Consider the following 18,100-nt stretch of genomic DNA (forward strand, 5'->3'; position numbering starts at 1 on the left):
GAGTCCATATAAAAAGATTATAAGCAATATGATTGGTTGTGTAAACATAAAGGGCCAGATCCTTGTAGCGTGGCGCATTGTTGTGGGCGGCGTAGCGTATCTCTGATACACTACTCCGCCGTAATTAAAGGTGTATTTTCCTTAACCTCAAAGAAGTTGCGCCGTAAGTTACGGCGGCGTAGTGTAATTTTGGCGGCGTAAGGGCGCGCAATTCAAATCGATGTGATGGGGGCATGTTTTATGTAAATACGTCGTGACCCGACGTAAATGCCGTTTTTTTTTAACGGAGTGAGACTATCGCGGGACTCCCCGCGGACGGAGTCGCGGCGGGCTCGCGCCCACAATTCTGCATCTTAAAGGCGACGTATATATACGTAGATCTGCCTAGCCGTGCCATTCTGCCAACGTATATCGCCGTGAGTCGTCGTCAATCGGTTAATTAACATTATATCCGCCACTTGCAGAGTTGCACGAGCATCGGGAGCGAGTGGAGCAAAGTCGCCTGCTGTGTCGCAGGCGCCGTGTACAGCTGTTCATGTTCGGAGCCTTTCGTTGGCTCCGTAGTGCTTCATACTGCGCAATACAGGGCGGGCATTATTTGACGGGGGGACCTTTCTTGTCACAACACCGGTTCTCACCGCTGTCAGTTATTTTTTTACTGGCCTTCCCTGGTGGTCCAGTGTGGGCATCCGAGGGGGGGGGGGCTGCGCTGATAAACAATGAGCGCGAACCCTCCCTGTCAGGAGAGCCGCCGATCGGCTCACCTGTACTCGCGTCTGTCAGACGCGAGTGAGGAAGAGCCATCAACGGCTCTTTCTGTTTACATCGTGATCAGCCGTGATTGGACACGGCTGATCACGTGGTAAAGAGCCTCCGCCGGAGGCTCTTTACCAAAATCGGAGATGCAGGGTGTCAGACTGACACCCCGCATCACCAATCGCTGCGCTGCCGGCATGAAATCCTGCAGGACGTCAATAGACGTCCAGTCAGGATTTCACAGCCACTTCCCGGACGTCAATTGTCCATTGACCGGGCGGGAAGTGGTTAAAAATGTTGCTTGTCTTGCAAAACGCTCTCAAACCAAGGTTTTACTTGATTCTTCACAAGTACGATCTGTAATCCCCCGCGTCGCAGTATCAGATATAATATCGCGTCTTCATTCCGGCACTTATTTATACATCTTTTAGATATATTTTTTTTTTTACTGCGTTGGTAGCTGCGTGCAAAAAAATCCGGTTTTGTGTCTGCGCAGATCTCAATGTTTTTTTCCCCCAGAGCGTTGGAGTTAAACTGTAACAAAACATTTATCAGTATTAAATATTAAACGATCGTTGCTACAGCAACAAAAAATCGCAGCGAGATGAATATCTGAGGCGGCTCATCTACAGGACGGGGACGACACGCGTTCGCCTCTCTTACAAGGACGTCTTTTATGGTTGTATAAATATCTTACAATCCTGTTTTTTATTTCGGTGTGATTTTTTTTATCGTACATCGCACATGTGAAGAACATCAGACGTGGCGCTGATTCATGTAACCCGTCCGGCGGCCAATCAGATAACAGCCGTAGTTTCTGGGAAGGGAACTGTCGCAGACAATGTGTAATACGGCTCCGGGTCGGTCCACCCTCCAGCTACAAGGTGCAGATTCCTTCTCCAGACCAATATGCAGAATTGTGTAAAATCTACTGTATTTATCGGGGTATAGCGCGCGCCGGCGTATAACGCGCACCCCAAGTTTAGAAGGGAAGTTTAAGGAAAAAACTTACATTTTGGATGTCTTGCCCGGCGTCCGTCTGCGGCCTTGTGCGGGGTCCGTCCAGCATTGTCGGTGTCCGTCTGCTGTCTTGCCCAGCGTCCATCGGCGGCCTTGTCCGGCAACCGTCTGCGGCCTTGTGCGGGGTCCGTCCAGGCTTGTCGGTGTCCGTCTGCTGTCTTGCCCGGCGTCCGTCTGTTTGAGTTTGGCGCCTCGGTCGAGCTGTGCAAAGCCGGATTTCCGGTGTGTTCGGCTTCTCTCGGCTCCTCTCGCGTGGCTGCGGGTGGAGCCGGGCGTGGCCGAGCCTGGCCGAGTGCCCAGTACACTCGGCTCAGCTCGGTCTTTGTCGGCGGCGCTCTGAGGTAGCCGACAGGATCGGCGTATAACGCGCACCCACGATTTCCCCCTGATTTTAAGGGGAAAAAAGTGCGCGTTATACGCCGATAAATGATAATGTTGAGGGCATGTGGCTTTCTAAGGTTCAGGCGGAGGGGGGGGGGGTGTTTGCCCCCCCTCCCTTTTCCTTCCTTGCCTATTATTTTTATTTTGGCGTGCGATCCTCCTTAAAATTCTGGGTTTGGTATGGATTGGTGGAGGGGACCCCAGGCTGTTTTTTTTTTTTTTTTTCAATATTTTATTGTCCGCTACTTTTTTTTATTTATTTTTTACATTCAGCTGTCAGCAGGGAACCCCGCTGGCAGCTGACGACTCATCCATTGTTAAGGATGCCCGTCTGGCTTTCTTGCCCGTTCCTTAACAACTAGCCATTCACTGGTTAATAAGGACGCGGGGGGGGCACGCTCCTTTAATGCTAATGCTACTAAACAAACGTGGCTTACACACTGTGCTAAACGCCGGCAGAAAAACAATAAAAAAAATTGAGTTTTTTTTTATTTGTCCAGCATTTTTAAAGTCGTTTTTAGCTTTCTAGTGTGCTTTGCTGCAATAACTTCCTCTGTGCTGAGTGATGAGATTGCTGATAAGATAAGATTATCTCCCTCACTTCCTCTTTTTCCTTATCACATTCAGTACACTGAAGTCACACTCCTCAGTGAACATCCTTGTTGGTTGTACGTTTTATATACATTATAAACCACTTAAAGACCACAAATACGTACAGTATATATACATTGCGGCTTTGAGGTGGATTACCGGGGTTATGGCTGAAGCTATAAAAAAAAAAAATGTATTCAGCTAGCAATTATCTTTCTCATAAAAGCGATCCAAGTGTCTGATTAGCTGCTGGATCACTTTTAGAAGCAGTGGGAAGGGTCGTATCTAGGGTGTCCACGTGTCCCGGATTGCCCGGGACTGTCCCGAAATTGACATGTCTGTCCCGGGTCCCGGGCTCCTTCATTCCGGGACAATACAGTGTATATATATATATAATTTTTTTTTGTTTTTTTACAGTGCAAAAAAACAAAAAAAATGATATATATTTTTGCGCTATAAACACAATTTAAAAAAAAAAAATTATAATATATATATATATATACTATAAACACAATTTTCAATTTTTATATATTATATATTTTATTTATTTTTTAAATTGTGTTTATAGCGCAAAAATATATATTTATATATATATATATATATATATATAAATATATAAATTGTGTTTATAGCGCATAAATATATATATTTTTTTTGCGCTATAAACAGAAAAAAAAAAAATATATATATATTTTTTTTTTCTGTTTATAGTGCAAAAAAAAAAATTATATATATTTATGCGCTATAAACACAATTTTTTATATATATATATATATATATATATATATATATATATATATATATATATATATATATATATATAAATAATATAATTTTTTTTTTTTTAAATTGTGTTTATAGCGCAAAAATATATATAATTTTTTTTGCGCTATAAACAGAAAAAAAAATAATAATAATAAATATATATATATATTTTCTGTTTATAGCGCAAAAAAAATGATATATATTTGCGCTATAAAAAAATAAATTATATATATATATATATATATATATATATATATATATATATATATATATATATATATATATATATATTTATATTAAAAAAAATTGCGCTATAAACAGAAAAAAATTATATATATTTTATTTATTTTTCTGTTTATAGCGCAAAAAAAAAAACGCAGAGGTGATCAAAAACCACCAAAAGAAAGCTCTATTTGTGGGAAATGACGCTACTTGTATATCAAGACATCGCTTGTATATCAAGGCAAGATTTATTAAAACCTTTTGCTTGTCTTACAAAACGCTCTCAAACCAAGTTACTCTCAAACCAAGGTACATTTTATTTGGGTACAGCGTGCAATTGTCCGTTAAAGTAACTCAGTGCCGTATCGGGGAAAAAATGGAGGTCAAGTGGTAAACACGCTTCCACTTATTCCAGTCTAAATGGTGGTTTTTTTTCTCTGGTTGGCGTTTCCCTTTAACCCTCTTGGCACCGCGACAACTGGCACTGCCCTCTGATATTAATAAACCCGTGCAGTATTGTTCTTATGCAAATGTTCTCTTTTTTTATCAGTAATCTGCAGTCTCATGTGTACTTCTCCTTCGGGGTTTATTGCGATGTGCGGTCGGTCGGTCACATTTGCTCATCCGTTTTTCTTTGGATTTTATGTAAAATATTCTCATTCGTTGGAATATGATGGGCGGAGCCGGCCATTGTGCAGATCAATGAGGCTTTCTGTAGAAGCCGAACGCGTCCCACTTCCCCAAAACTGCCGCCAGAAATTTTACATATTTTATCTGGAATTGGGTTACCTGATCCAACGGTGGAGACCGAGATACAGGATGCAACCCGATAATGCGCTGTCAGTCATCACGCTGCAACACCCTGCTGTCCCTCCGACAGCCATAGAGGCCCATCTACAGGAAAGACAGACTCGGCAAGATTTCCTACTGCTATGGCTTGCTGTTGGCATGACCTTAATGGTGTGCCAGGTGTGCCTGGGCACACCATAATCACTATATGCATTGGCGATTTCCCCTACTGCCCAGTTACCCCCCCCCCCCCTGTGTGTCTGTGTTTATACTGTGTATGTATACTGTATGTGTGTATACTGTGTGGCCCCATAATCTCCTATTGCCCGGGGACCCCATAATCTCCTATTGCCCGGGGACCCCATAATCTCCTATTGCCCGGGGTCCCATAATCTCCTATTGCCTGGAGGCCCCATAATCTCCTATTGCCTGGAGGCCCCATAATCTCCTATTGCCTGGAGGCCCCATAATCTCCTATTGCCTGGAGGCCCCATAATCTCCTATTGCCTGGAGGCCCCATAATCTCCTATTGCCTGGAGGCCCCATAATCTCCTATTGCCTGGAGGCCCCATAATCTCCTATTGCCTGGAGGCCCCATAATCTCCTATTGCCTGGAGGCCCCATAATCTCCTATTGCCTGGAGGCCCCATAATCTCCTATTGCCTGGAGGCCCCATAATCTCCCATTGCCCGGGGGCCCCATAATCTCCTATTGCCCGGGGGGCCCCATAATCTCCTATTGCCCGGGGGGCCCCATAATCTCCTATTGCCCGGGGGCCCCATAATCTCCTATTGCCCGGGGGCCCCATAATCTCCTATTGCCCGGGGGCCCCATAATCTCCTATTGCCTGGGGGCCCCATAATCTCCTATTGCCCGGGGGCACCATGAGTTGTCAGTCCGCCTCGGGTACGTCCCTTTTAAATTTGCCGCCGTGTGTTTGTCGCGCGCGACCCTGCTGCCAGCTCCATGACCGTGGGACCCACAGACTCAATGTCCACTGGTGTCCCGCGATCCGGCCACGAATGGGGAGATGTCAGTGTAAACACAACATCTCCCCGTTCTTCCTAGTGACACGTGACCGCTCCCTCTCATCGGGAACAGCGATCAGTGACGTGTCACTCGTAGCCACGCCCCCTAACAGTTAGAATCACTCCCTAGGACACACTTAATCCCTTCAGAGCCCCCCCTAGTGGTTAACCCCTACACTGCCAGTCACATTTACACAGTAATCACAGTGCATTTTTATAGCGCTGTATAAATGTGAATGTTCCCAAAATAGCGCCAAAAGTGTCCGATATGTCTGCCATAATGTCGCAGTCACGATAAAAATCACTGATCGCCGCCATCACTAGTAAAGAAATAAATAAATATTATTGAAAATTCCCTAAAACTATCCCCTGTTCTGTAGACGGTATAACTTTTGCGCAAAACAATCAATAAACGCTCATTGCGATTTTTTTTTTCTTACCAAAAATATGTAGTAGAATACGTATCGGCCTAAACTGAGGAAAAATAATGGGAAGCATCTCTGACTGTCTGAGGCCCGGGCGCGACGTTGTGACGTCGCGCTCGGGTTCCCGGAAGTAAACAAAGCCGCAACCGCGACTTTTGGCATGGGATCGGTGAATTTTTTTTCCCGATCTCGTGCTTTCCAGCCTGGAGGAGAGATGTGGGGTCTTATTGACCCCACATGTCACCATAAAGAGGACCTGTCACACACTATTCCTATTACAAGGGATGTTTACATTCCTTGTAATAGGAATAAAAGTAATCAAAAAAAAAAGTCAAGTAAAATAAAAAAAAATAAAAAAAATGTATAGTTCCTCTATAACTCTCCTCTCCTGAAATACTCTGCAGTGCTGGAGGACTCTGCTCCTTCCTCTATAACTCTCCTCTCCTGAAATACTCTGCTGGAGGACTCGGCTCCTTTCTCTATAACTCCCCTCTCCTGAAATACTCTGCTGGAGGACTCTGCTCCTTCCTCTATTACTCTCCTCTCCTGAGATACTCTGCTCTGCTGGAGGACTCTGCTCCTTCCTCTATAACTCTCCTCTCCTGAGATACTCTGCTCTGCTGGAGGACTCTGCTCCTTCCTCTATAACTCTCCTCTCCTGAAATACTCTGCTCTGCTGGAGGACTCTGCTCCTTCCTCTATAACTCTCCTCTCCTGAGATACTCTGCTCTGCTGGAGGACTCTGCTCCTCCCTCTATAACTCTCCTCTCCTGAAATACTCTGCTGGAGGACTCTGCTCCTCCCTCTATAACTCTCCTCTCCTGAAATACTCTGCTGGAGGACTCTGCTCCTCCCTCTATAACTCTCCTCTCCTGAAATACTCTGCTGGAGGTCTCTGCTCCTCCCTCTATAACTCCCCTCTCCTGAAATACTCTGCAGTGCTGGAGGACTCTGCTCCTTTCTCTATAACTCTCCTCTCCTGAAATACTCTTGGTCCGGGTCCAGCAGATGGTGTATTGATCTTCATTCTGGTGTCAGGTTTGGCGCGGTGTTCTCAGACTCGGGTCAATGATTAATAGCAGAGTTGGTCTGTTTTACGTTATATAACAATTGGCGCATTCATCCTCCGGCGGGTGAAATGCTTCATTTACTTTAACGAGGACGGAGAGGAGTAATTTGAGATCCGTCAGATTCCTCATTAATGGGATATTGTGTCACCCAGCGCTGACATCTCAGTACAGCGGACTTTGGGGGGCTCTGCGGGACCCCAGAACAGAGATTGCAATGACATTTATGCAGAAAAAGGTTCCTGAAAGTCATCTGCCCTGGAAATATCCCAAATAAAGGTGGGGGAGGGGCGATATCTTCAGCTGACTTCCCCAGCAGTCCCATGGCTGTCGCTGTGATCAGCGAACATAAAACAGAATAAAGCTGCCCGTGTCATCGATCTCCCTCCCAGGCGCCGACAAAACCATCCCCACCACCTGGAGACGAAGATTAGGATTATTTTACTAATAAAAACTCCATCAGAAAAAGTCATTTTACTTCTGAATGAATCTCAACTTTGAAAGACGTTTCAAGTTTATAAAACGTATCAATTTCTTGTGTTTCATTTCAGGACGCCAACCTGACGCTTTACACCGACTCCCCGGATCTGACGCCATGCTTCCAGAACACCATCGTCGCCTGGATCCCCTGCATCTACCTCTGGGCCCTGCTCCCTTTTTATATTATTTATCTAAGATACAATAGAAGAGGATATATTGTGCTGTCTGTGCTCTGCAAGGTCAAAACGGTGAGACATCTCAATTCCCATCCCTCTTCCCCCCCCCCATCTCCATCACTCCCCCCCTCTCTTCCCCCATCACTCTCCCCCCCCCCCATCTCCATCATCTCCCCCTCTCTCTTCCCCCATCACTCTCCCCCCCATCTCCATCACTCCCCCCCTCTCTTCCCCCCTCCCTCTCCCCCCCCCCCCATCTCCATCATCTCCCCCTCTCTCTTCCCCCATCACTCTCCCCCCCCATCTCCATCACTTCCCCCCCCATCTCCATCACTCCCCCCCCCCATCTCCATCACTCCCCCCCCCTCTCTTCCCCCATCTCCCTCCATCACTCCCCCCCCCTCTCTATCTCCCTCCATCACTCCCCCCCCCCTCTCTTCTCCAACACTCTCCCTCCCCCTCTCTATCTCACTCCATCACTCCCCCCCCCCTCTCTATCTCCCTCCATCACTCTCCCTCCTCCTCCCCCATCTCCATCTCCCTCCATCACTCCCCCCCCTCTCTATCTCCCTCCATCACTCTCCCTCCTCCTCCCCCATCTCCATCTCCCTCCATCACTCCCCCCCCTCTCTATCTCCCTCCATCACTCTCCCTCCTCCTCCCCCATCTCCATCTCCCTCCATCACTCTCCCCCCCTCTCTTCTCCAACACTCTCCCTCCCTCCATCACTCCCCCCCTCTCTATCTCCCTCCATCACTCTCCCTCCTCCTCCCCCATCTCCATCTCCCTCCATCACTCTCCCCCCCCTCTCTTCTCCAACACTCTCCCTCCCCCTCTCTTCCCCCATCTCCATCACTCCCCCCCTCTCTTCCCCCATCTCCATCTCCCTCCATCACTCTCCCCCCTCTCTTCCCCCATCTCCATCACTCCCCCCCTCTTTTCCCCCATCTCCATCTCCCTCCATCACTCTCCCCCCCTCTTCCCCCATCTCCATCTCCCTCCATCACTCCCCCCCCCCTCTCTATCTCCCTCCATCACTCTCCCTCCTCCTCCCCCATCTCCATCTCCCTCCATCACTCTCCCCCCCTCTCTTCTCCAACACTCTCCCTCCCCCTCTCTATCTCACTCCATCACTCTCCCTCCCCCTCTCTTCCCCCATCTCCATCACTTCCCCCCCCCTCTCTTCCCCCATCTCCATCTCCCTCCATCACTCTTCCCCCATCTCCATCTCCCTCCATCACTTCCCCCCCCTCTCTTCCCCCATCTCCATCACCCTCCACCCCCTCTCTTCTCCATCACTCTCCCTCCCCCTCTCTATCTCACTCCATCACTCTCCCGCCCCCTCTCTATCTCACTCCATCACTCTCCCTCCCCCCTCTCTTCCCCCATCTCCATCACCTTCCCCCATCTCCATCACCCCCCCCCCCTCTCTTCCTCCATCACTCTCCCTCCCCCCTCTCTTCTCCATCACTCTCCCTCCCCCCTCTCTTCTCCATCACTCTCCCTCCCCCTCTCTATCTCACTCCATCACTCTCCCTCCCCCCTCTCTTCCCCCATCTCCATCTCCCTCCATCACTCTTCCCCCATCTCCATCTCCCTCCATCACTTCCCCCCCCCCTCTCTTCCCCCATCTCCCTCCATCACTCTCCCTCCTGTCCCCCCCCCCTCTCTCTCTCTCTCTCTCTCTCCCCCCACTTTCTCTCCTTGTTCTATCTCTCTCCCCCGCCACCCCCTCTCCCTTCAATTTCTCTCTCCTTTCTTTCTCTACCTCTCTCCCCTTCTTCTTTTACTTCTCCCCACTTCTCTCTCTCCCCTTCTCTCTTCAGCCTTCTTCTCTCCCTCCCACATTCTCTCTCTCCCCCCCCTCTCTCTCTCTCTCTCTCTCTCTCTCTCTCTCTCTCTCTCTCTCTCTCTCTCTCTCTCTCTCTCCCCCCCCGATCCACCTTCTCTCTCTCTCTTGTCCCCCTCCCCCCTCTATTCTCTCTCCTCGCTCTCGTGCTCTCTCACCCCCACCTTTTTTCTTTCTCTCTTTCCCACCACCTTCTCCCCACTTCTCTATCCCCTTCTCTTTTCAGTATCCTTCTCTCCCTCCCACCTGCTCTCTTTTCTCTCTCCCCCCCCCCCCCCCCACACACACACACACCTCTCTCTTTCTCTCTCTCTCTCTCTCTCTCTCTCTGTCTCTCTCTCTCCCCCCACCCTTTCTTTCTTTTTTTCTTTTTTTTTCTCTCTCTCTCTCCTCCCACACACCTCACTATTTCTCTCCTCCCACCCACATTCTTTTTTCTCTCTCCCCCACCCACCTTCTCTCCCCACCTACCCCCCCTCTCTCTCTCTCCCCACCCACCTTCTCTCTCTTTCCCGCCCACCTTCTCTCTCTCCCCTTATTCTCTCTCTACCCCTCTCCCCTTCTCCTTCTCCTTTCACTCCTCTCTCCGCCCCACCCATGGTCGCTCCTATTAGAACGGTTCTATTGCATAGAATGGGACGCGACTCGTCAGGAGGCTGAGCCGCCTGACGAGTCGCCCCAGTGTGATCCGGCTCTAACAGTCTCATATTTCAGGCAGTGAAAAGGTGGTTGGAATATTTTGTAAACATGTAATATAAGATTTATCGGTTTGTGTATTTCAGCTGATTGGCGTTCTGCTTTGGTGCGTGTGCTGGGCGGACCTCTTCTACTCCTTCCATAAACTTATACGGGAAGAGGCTCCGCCTCCCGTCTTCTTTGTTACACCTCTAATCGTCGGAATCACAATGGTTTGTATAGATCACTATAAGAAATCTAATATGTAACTTATATCTGGAGAGCGGTGATGTCACTCTTGTATAATGTATCTTATATCTGGAGAGCGGTGATGTCACTCCTGTATAATATATCTTATATCTGGAGAGTGGTGATGTCACTCCTGTATAATATATCTTATATCTGGAGAGCGGCGATGTCACTCCTGTATAATATATCTTATATCTGAAGAGCGGTGATGTCACTCCTGTATAATATATCTTGTATCTGGAGAGTGGTGATGTCACTCCTGTATAATATATCTTGTATCTGGAGAGCGGTGATGTCACTCCTGTATAATATATCTTATATCTGGAGAGCGGCGATGTCACTCCTGTATAATATATCTTATATCTGGAGAGCGGCGATGTCACTCCTGTATAATATATCTTATATCTGGAGAGCGGTGATGTCACTCCTGTATAATATATCTTGTATCTGGAGAGTGGTGATGTCACTCCTGTATAATATATCTTGTATCTGGAGAGCGGCGATGTCACTCCTGTATAATATATCTTATATCTGGAGAGCGGTGATGTCACTCCTGTATAATATATCTTATATCTGGAGAGCGGTGATGTCACTCCTGTATAATATATCTTGTATATAATATATCACTGTGTTCACTACCTATGACTTTATATAATATTTAAAGTGATTGTAAACGATCGCCTTGTAAAACAACTCATTCAGTTTAAAATAAAAATGAAAGGCAAAACTTTTTTGTATCGATATTAAAAAAAAAAAACATTTTAAATAAATGTTTCCCCTTCTTTATGAGTGATCACATTCCCTCTGTTCTCAGCTGCTTGAGAGCTGGGGGAGGAGAAACAGCAGCACACCAGCTGAAGTGAGCTTATCCGGGGAATGACTGTGCTGGGGGGGGGGGGGGGCGGGGCATGTCAGGACAAGTCTTATCATTGGAGGAAAGTACACTGAGGCCCAGATTCTTGTCCACTGGGCGTATCTCTGCGGCGGCGTAACGTATCCGATTTACGCTACGCCGCCGCAAGTTTTTCAGGCAAGTGCTTTATTCACAAAGCACTTGCCTGTAAAGTTGCGGCGGCGTAGCGTAAATCACGCGGCGGAATTCAAATTTGGCGGGTAGGGGCGTGTATCATTTAAATGAAGCTCGTCCCCGCGCCGAACGAACTGCGCATGCGCCGTCCGTAAAATATCCCAGTGTGCATTGCTCCAAATGACGTCGCAAGGACATCATTGGTTTCGACGTGAAGGTAAATGACGTCCAGCCCCATTCACGGACGACTTACGCAAACGACGTAACTTTTTAAAATGTTGACGCGGGAACGACGGCCATACTTAACATTGGCTGCGCCTCATATAGCAGGGGCAACTTTACGCCGGGAAAAGCCTAACGTAAACGTCGTAACTTTACTGCGTCGGCCGCGCGTACGTTCGGGAATTCGCGTATCTAGCTAATTTGCATACTCGACGGGGAATCCGACGGAAGCGCCACCTAGCGTTAAAAAAAAAAATGCAGTTTAGATCCGACGGCGTAAGAGACTTGCGCCTGACGGATCTAATGGATATCTATGCGTAACTGATTCTAAGAATCAGGCGTATAGATACGACGGCTCAGATTGGGACTTACGACGGCGTACATGGCGCTGCGCCGTCGTAAGTCCTATGAGAATCTGGGCCTGAGTTCCCAGCATAGCTAGAGAACTGACCACAATGCTTGGTGTGGTCAGTTTGTAATAGGAAAGCAGGGGGACTGGCAGGAACATCAGGGATTTTCACACAAATAAATAAATACAAAGAGAACAGGATCTCATACAAGTACGAGGTACAGCAGACTTCTATCAGGAATATGAAGTGTTGGGGTAACAAACGCTTTAACGCTTGGTCGTCATTTATTTCCCCTCAGATTGCAGCGACGATTCTTATCCATTACGAGAGGCTGAAAGGCGTCCAATCTTCCGGCATTCTCATCATTTTCTGGTTCTTGGCCACACTTTGCGCCATTGTTCCTTTCCGGTCGAAGGTCATGTCCTCCGTGAAACAGGTAATTGGATCTCAAGGCGTTGGATGGGGTTTTATCCAATCAGGACATTAGTAAGAAGCCCTGTCTTTCAGTACTCAGTCTGGCAGTGGCAGCTCTGACATCATCGCGTACAACGCAGGACCAGCAATCCATCGTTGTATGTGAGGATGCCGAGGGCCCGTCCACAACCTGGAGGCGTTTTTATTTATTTTGGATGGTTGCCTTTAAAATCCTAAGAGAGGAATGATTGTATGTCCAATGATATGTATTAGGATGGTGGCAACCCTCACCCACACTGAGGAGGTTTTCTAATCCATGTTTAACCTGAAGTATTGGAGAGGAGAGGTACCCTGGACAAAAATCGGCATTTGACCCCCCACTGGAATGGTCAGTTTTTTTTTTTCCATTCCCCGGAGTTTCGCTTTAAATAACATTTGCTCCCCCGTTTTGTTTCGTCTTCAGGACGTCTCGGACCGATTCCGCTTCACCACCTTCTTTATTTATTTCACCCTTCTGGTGTTGGCGCTCATCCTGTCTTGTTTTAAGGAGGCCCGCCCCTTCTTCTCCCCCGTCTCCTCCGACTGTGTGAGTAATCTGTCTTTTTTTTAATAGAAACATTTAAATATTACATTAGGAACTAAACTCAACAGTTCTTCTCCACCATCCTTCCCGCAGAATCCTTGTCCAGAGTCTGACGCCGGCTTCCTCTCAAGATTGACATTTTGGTGGTTTACAAAGTAAGTGGAACATGAATGTTCCAAAATATCTAAAGAAGAGCTCTGTATAATGTGTTTCCTTGCTCTTCTTCCAGGGTATGAGACCAATGAGATACACTGTACTACCAAAAGTATTGAGACGCCTGCCTTTTTACTCAAATTAACTTTAATGGCATCCGAATCTTAGTCCGTAGGGTTCAATATTGAGTTGGCTCCGCCCTTTGCAGCTATAACCGCTTCAACTCTTCTGGGAAGGCCGTCCACAAGGTTTAGGAGTGTGTCTATGGGAATGTTTGACCATTCTTCCAGAAGCGCATTTGTGCGATCAGAAACTTATGTTGGATGAGAAGGCCTGGCTCGCAATCTCCGCTCTTATTCATCCAAAAGGTGTTCTGTCAGGTTGAGGTCAGGCCAGTCAAGTTCCTCCACCCCAAACTCGCTCCTCCATGTCTTTATGGACCTTGCTTTGTGCACTGGTGTGCAGTCATGTTGGAACAGGAAGGGGCCGTCCCCAAACTCTTCCCACAAAGTTGGGAGCATGAAATTGTCCAACATATCTTGGTATGCTGATGCCTTAAGAGTTCCCTTCACTGGAACTAAGGGGCCAACCCAACCCCTGAAAAACAAAAAACCCAACACCATAATCTCCTCTCCACCAAATGTTTTGGACCAGTGCACAAATCAAGATCCATAAAGACCTGGACCTCAACTGGATAGAACACCTTTGAGATGAATTAGAGCGTTCGTGTGTAAAGGCAGGCGTCTCAATACTTTTGGTAATATAATGTATATTTGATTTAAAAAAAAACGCAGGAAGTAAAAATGAGCACAAACAGAAAATTGGGTAAAAATGAAATACTGTTATACAATGGTGGTTGGCCGATGCTTTATTTGGGCTTACATAAGCCTTAAAACAGGCACTGACATTTTTTTTTTAGAGAGGGTGCTGGTTGCATTGCATCGTAATGTCTACATATTGAAGGGCAATGCAGTTCTTGTCTGGAATTTCTGGGGCTGAGACATCTTTTTGCCAGTGATCCACCCAAGACAGAGCACCCACAGACAGGTACAGTCCTCACCCATTGGTGGCATTTTCCTATCAGACTGAACATACTCTTGAGCAGGGTTTCTCAACCAGGGTCCCATGGAATCCTAGGGTTCCTCCAGAGGTTGCTAGGGGTTCCTCGAGCAATTTCTGCACCTCAGATAAGTTTCCACTGACACCATTGATCTTTTTAGCCTTCTATAAGGGGGTAATGACCACAAGTGTGAGGAGCATTCTTCTTCCTATTGACCATCAAACTAATGTATCCTGAGTTGTTGATATAGTAACTTTTTTTAGCAGGGGTTCCTTGAGACCAGAAAGTTATTTCAAGGGTCCCTTTGTGTTGAAAATGTTGAGAAAGGCTGCTCAAGAGGCACCTGTCCAGGTTTCCAATTTCTAATGATCTAAAACTTAAATATAGTGCTAAAAATGTATGTTTCTATTAAAAACATCAGAAGTTGTGTGGAATAGGTCCTCCTAGAGGTAAGGGCAGGGGTCTTTTTCCAACATTTTTTTTCCTCCCACGTGTTACCCTTCCCAAGGTAGTTGGGAGGGCAGCTCTTATTTAATTTTGGCCCCAGACCCCTCTGACTTGGGTGACACAAGCTTCAGTCTTACACAAGGAGCTACTTACCTCCTCCTCCTAGTAATGGGGCAGTTAATCAGTCCTGGAGAAAACTTAAGCGTGTGAGGTCCAATCTCGGGCTACAGAATTAAATAGATTGATTTCTATGAATGAATGTTCATCTTATTACACCGTTTGTACACAGTTCTGAAACTGAGAACGTTCTTCTTTGTGTTCCCAGGATGGCGATATTGGGCTATAAGAGGCCCCTGGAAGACAAAGACCTTTGGTCATTGAATGAAGATGACAAATCCATAGTAGCTGTGTCTAAACTGATCAAAGAGTGGGACATAGAAAAGACCAAGTTAAGGTAATTTATGGAGGCCGCTGAAGAGTACAATCAGTGTGGATTTCACCTGACACCAAACAATCCATGAGCTTAAAGGGGAGGTTCACCCTAAAAACGACTTTCTAGTATCACATTGGCCCCCCACATTACAATACAATTATGCCTATTATGTTTTTTTTTGTGCTGTACATACCTTGGTACAGCAAATTCACCCGTGGCTTCCGGGTTGCGAGTCCCGCGGGAGTGGGCGTTCCTAACATGCTGTTGATTGACGTGATGACCAAAAACGAGCTCCCCCCGTCGCGTAAGCTGCGTCACGATTGCCGAAAGGAGCCGAACGGCGGTGCGCAGGCGCAGTATAGCGCCGACTCGCTGTTCGGCTCCTTTCGCCAATTGTGACGCAGCTTACGCGACGGGGGGAGCTCAATACACTCGGGTACATTCGGCAAGGCTCGGCTTGGCTCGCGCTCACGCTCTGTGACGTTTATGCGTGAGCACGAGCGAAGCCGAGCCTGGCCGAATGTACCCGAGTGTACTGCACTCGGTATATGTCGGTATATTTTAAGGGGAAAATAGTGCGCGATATACGCCGATAAATACGGTACATGATTTAAAAATATAAAGATAAATAGTAAAGAAATGTCTTAATACGTTTGTTTGTTTTACATTAATTTACATCGATGTCGTTAATAAAATCTATATGTTGTGTTGTAAAACATTTAACATATAAAAATACAAAAAAAAAAAGTGTAACAACACAACATATAGATTTTATTAACGACATCGATGTAAGTTCATGTAAAGAAAAATGTATTAACACATTTATTTACTATTTATCTTTATTTTTGTAAATCATGTAATTTATGTATCAATATCTGATTTATAGAATTCATGTGATGTCTTATTATGCTACCTTCAAGGCCCTGACGAAGTGGAATTGTCCGAAACGCGTAGGCCACACCTCTCTACCTTTGTTTTAAACGTCGCCTATGGAGATCTTAAAGGGTAAACGTTTATCGCCATTCTAAGAGCGAGCGCAATTTTGAAGCGTGACATGTTGGGTATCAATTTACTCAGCGTAACATTATCTTTCACAATATAAAACAAATTGGGCTAACTTTACTGTTGTCTTATTTTAAAATTAAAAAAAGGGTATTTTTTCCCAAAAAAAGTGCGCTTGTAAGACCGCTGCGCAAAATACGGTGTGATAGAAAGTATTGCAATGACCGCCATTTTATTCTCTAGGGTGTTGGAATAAAAAAAAAAAATATATATATATATATATATATATATATATATATATATATATATATATATATATATATATATATATATATATATATATATATATATATATATAATGCTTGGGGGTTCTAATTAGAGCAGGGGTCTTCAAACTACGGCCCTCCAGTTGTTCAGGAACTACAATTCCCATCATGCCTAGTCATGTCTGTGAATGTCAGAGTTTTACAATGCCTCGTGGGATGTGTAGTTCTGCAACAGCTGGAGGGCCGTAGTTTGAGGATCCCTGAATTAGAGGGAAGGAGATGGCAGTGAAAACAGTGGAAAAACACATTAGAACTGCTGTTTTGCTACTTGTAATGTAACTACTTTTAATGATAATGGCCACCACAAGATGGCGCCAGATCACTAAAGGATGCTGAGGCCTGCAGAAGGCCGCAAAGCTGCGGCCTCAATTACTGGCCGGCCAGTAATTGAGGCCACGGCTTTGCGGCCTTCTGCAGGCCTAAGCTTCCCTGGGCGCCAGGTCACAATTAATTGTTGCAATTGCGACCGGGCACCCGGATTTTGTCGAGCCCTGCTGTAATGTGTGCTGTAACCTCTAGCAACCAGTCAGTAAGTGGTAATGATATGCTGTAATCTCTGGCAACCAATTGCAATCGCTACCTGATCTGATACAGTAAACTGATTTTAAGTCTAGCTGATATTGATTGTATGTCTCAGAGCAGGTGGAGAGCAAAATTGCATGGGGGGGGGGGGGTCCCAAGAAAAATGTTGCCCAGGGTCCAATCAACATTAAAGACGGCCCTGATTCCATGGCCTTCACTAGTTAACCTGCTGGGACTCTTATGGTTCAAGCTGTACCTGGCATATCCTCACCCCACCTTCAGCATTTGGATCCTCAGTCAATGCTCTGTAGAACCTTTTGTGTCCATGTATTGCTCACAGTGACCGCCCTGGTTGACCCGTCTTACACCTTCTTTGACCCTCCAGGAATAGTGAAGTGCAATTCGCCAAAGCCCAAGAAGCGGAAATGAACCACGTGAGCGAAAAACCAACGGAGACTGACGTTCTGATCGTCAACAACAAGAAAGTGAAAGATCCGTCCTTCCTGAAAGTTCTGATCAGGGCGTTTGGGCCGTTCTTCTTAATCGGGTCCGTGTTCAAGCTTTTCCAGGATCTCCTGTCCTTCGTCAATCCCCAATTATTAAGGTAAGGTTCCTCTGGAATCCGAGGTGCTCCTGTCCAACGGCCAGGGCAGAATTTATGGATTGGCATAATTACTGAACAGACGGCATGATGAACAGAGGCGGCTCTAGGCTTTGTGAGGCCTTAGGCAAAACTTGACATGGGGCCCCACTCACACCCATGATGGGGAAAAAAAAATTCAAGGAAAAGAGCCTCTTCCCCACAACCCTGGCCGGTGGTTGTGGGGGTCTGCGGGCAGGGGGCTTATCGGAATGTGGAAGCCCCCTTTAACAAGGCGGACCCCAGATCCTGCTCTTTAATAACTAAGGGGCAGGGACTACCTGGTGATGTCACCTGCTGAACCCGCCCCCTTGTGATGTCATTGACTGAGGGCATGCTGAGTCATTGACATCACAAGGGGTGGTGTCACCGATATTCACTGGTTGTTAGGGACGCTGGCGGCCCCGCTCCTGATTTAGGGCTCTTAACGCTGCCTGAGCACAGCAGC

General features: G+C 46.6%; 1 protein-coding gene across 2 annotated transcripts in view; it reads left to right on the forward strand.

Annotated features, from left to right (window-relative positions):
• Positions 1 to 18,100, forward strand: part of ABCC3 (ATP binding cassette subfamily C member 3) — a 120,639-nt gene that overhangs the window by 64,669 nt on the left and 37,870 nt on the right. For both annotated transcript variants that reach the window (XM_040330890.1, XM_040330891.1), the window contains exons 2-8: positions 7,596 to 7,772; positions 10,332 to 10,457; positions 12,371 to 12,508; positions 12,950 to 13,072; positions 13,163 to 13,224; positions 15,055 to 15,183; positions 17,398 to 17,616. In XM_040330890.1, coding sequence (XP_040186824.1) covers positions 7,596 to 7,772; positions 10,332 to 10,457; positions 12,371 to 12,508; positions 12,950 to 13,072; positions 13,163 to 13,224; positions 15,055 to 15,183; positions 17,398 to 17,616 — 974 coding nt within the window. The remainder of the gene's footprint in view (positions 1 to 7,595; positions 7,773 to 10,331; positions 10,458 to 12,370; positions 12,509 to 12,949; positions 13,073 to 13,162; positions 13,225 to 15,054; positions 15,184 to 17,397; positions 17,617 to 18,100) is intronic.

Source organism: Rana temporaria, chromosome 12 (assembly GCF_905171775.1).
Source record: "Rana temporaria chromosome 12, aRanTem1.1, whole genome shotgun sequence".
Lineage (NCBI taxonomy): Eukaryota > Metazoa > Chordata > Amphibia > Anura > Ranidae > Rana > Rana temporaria.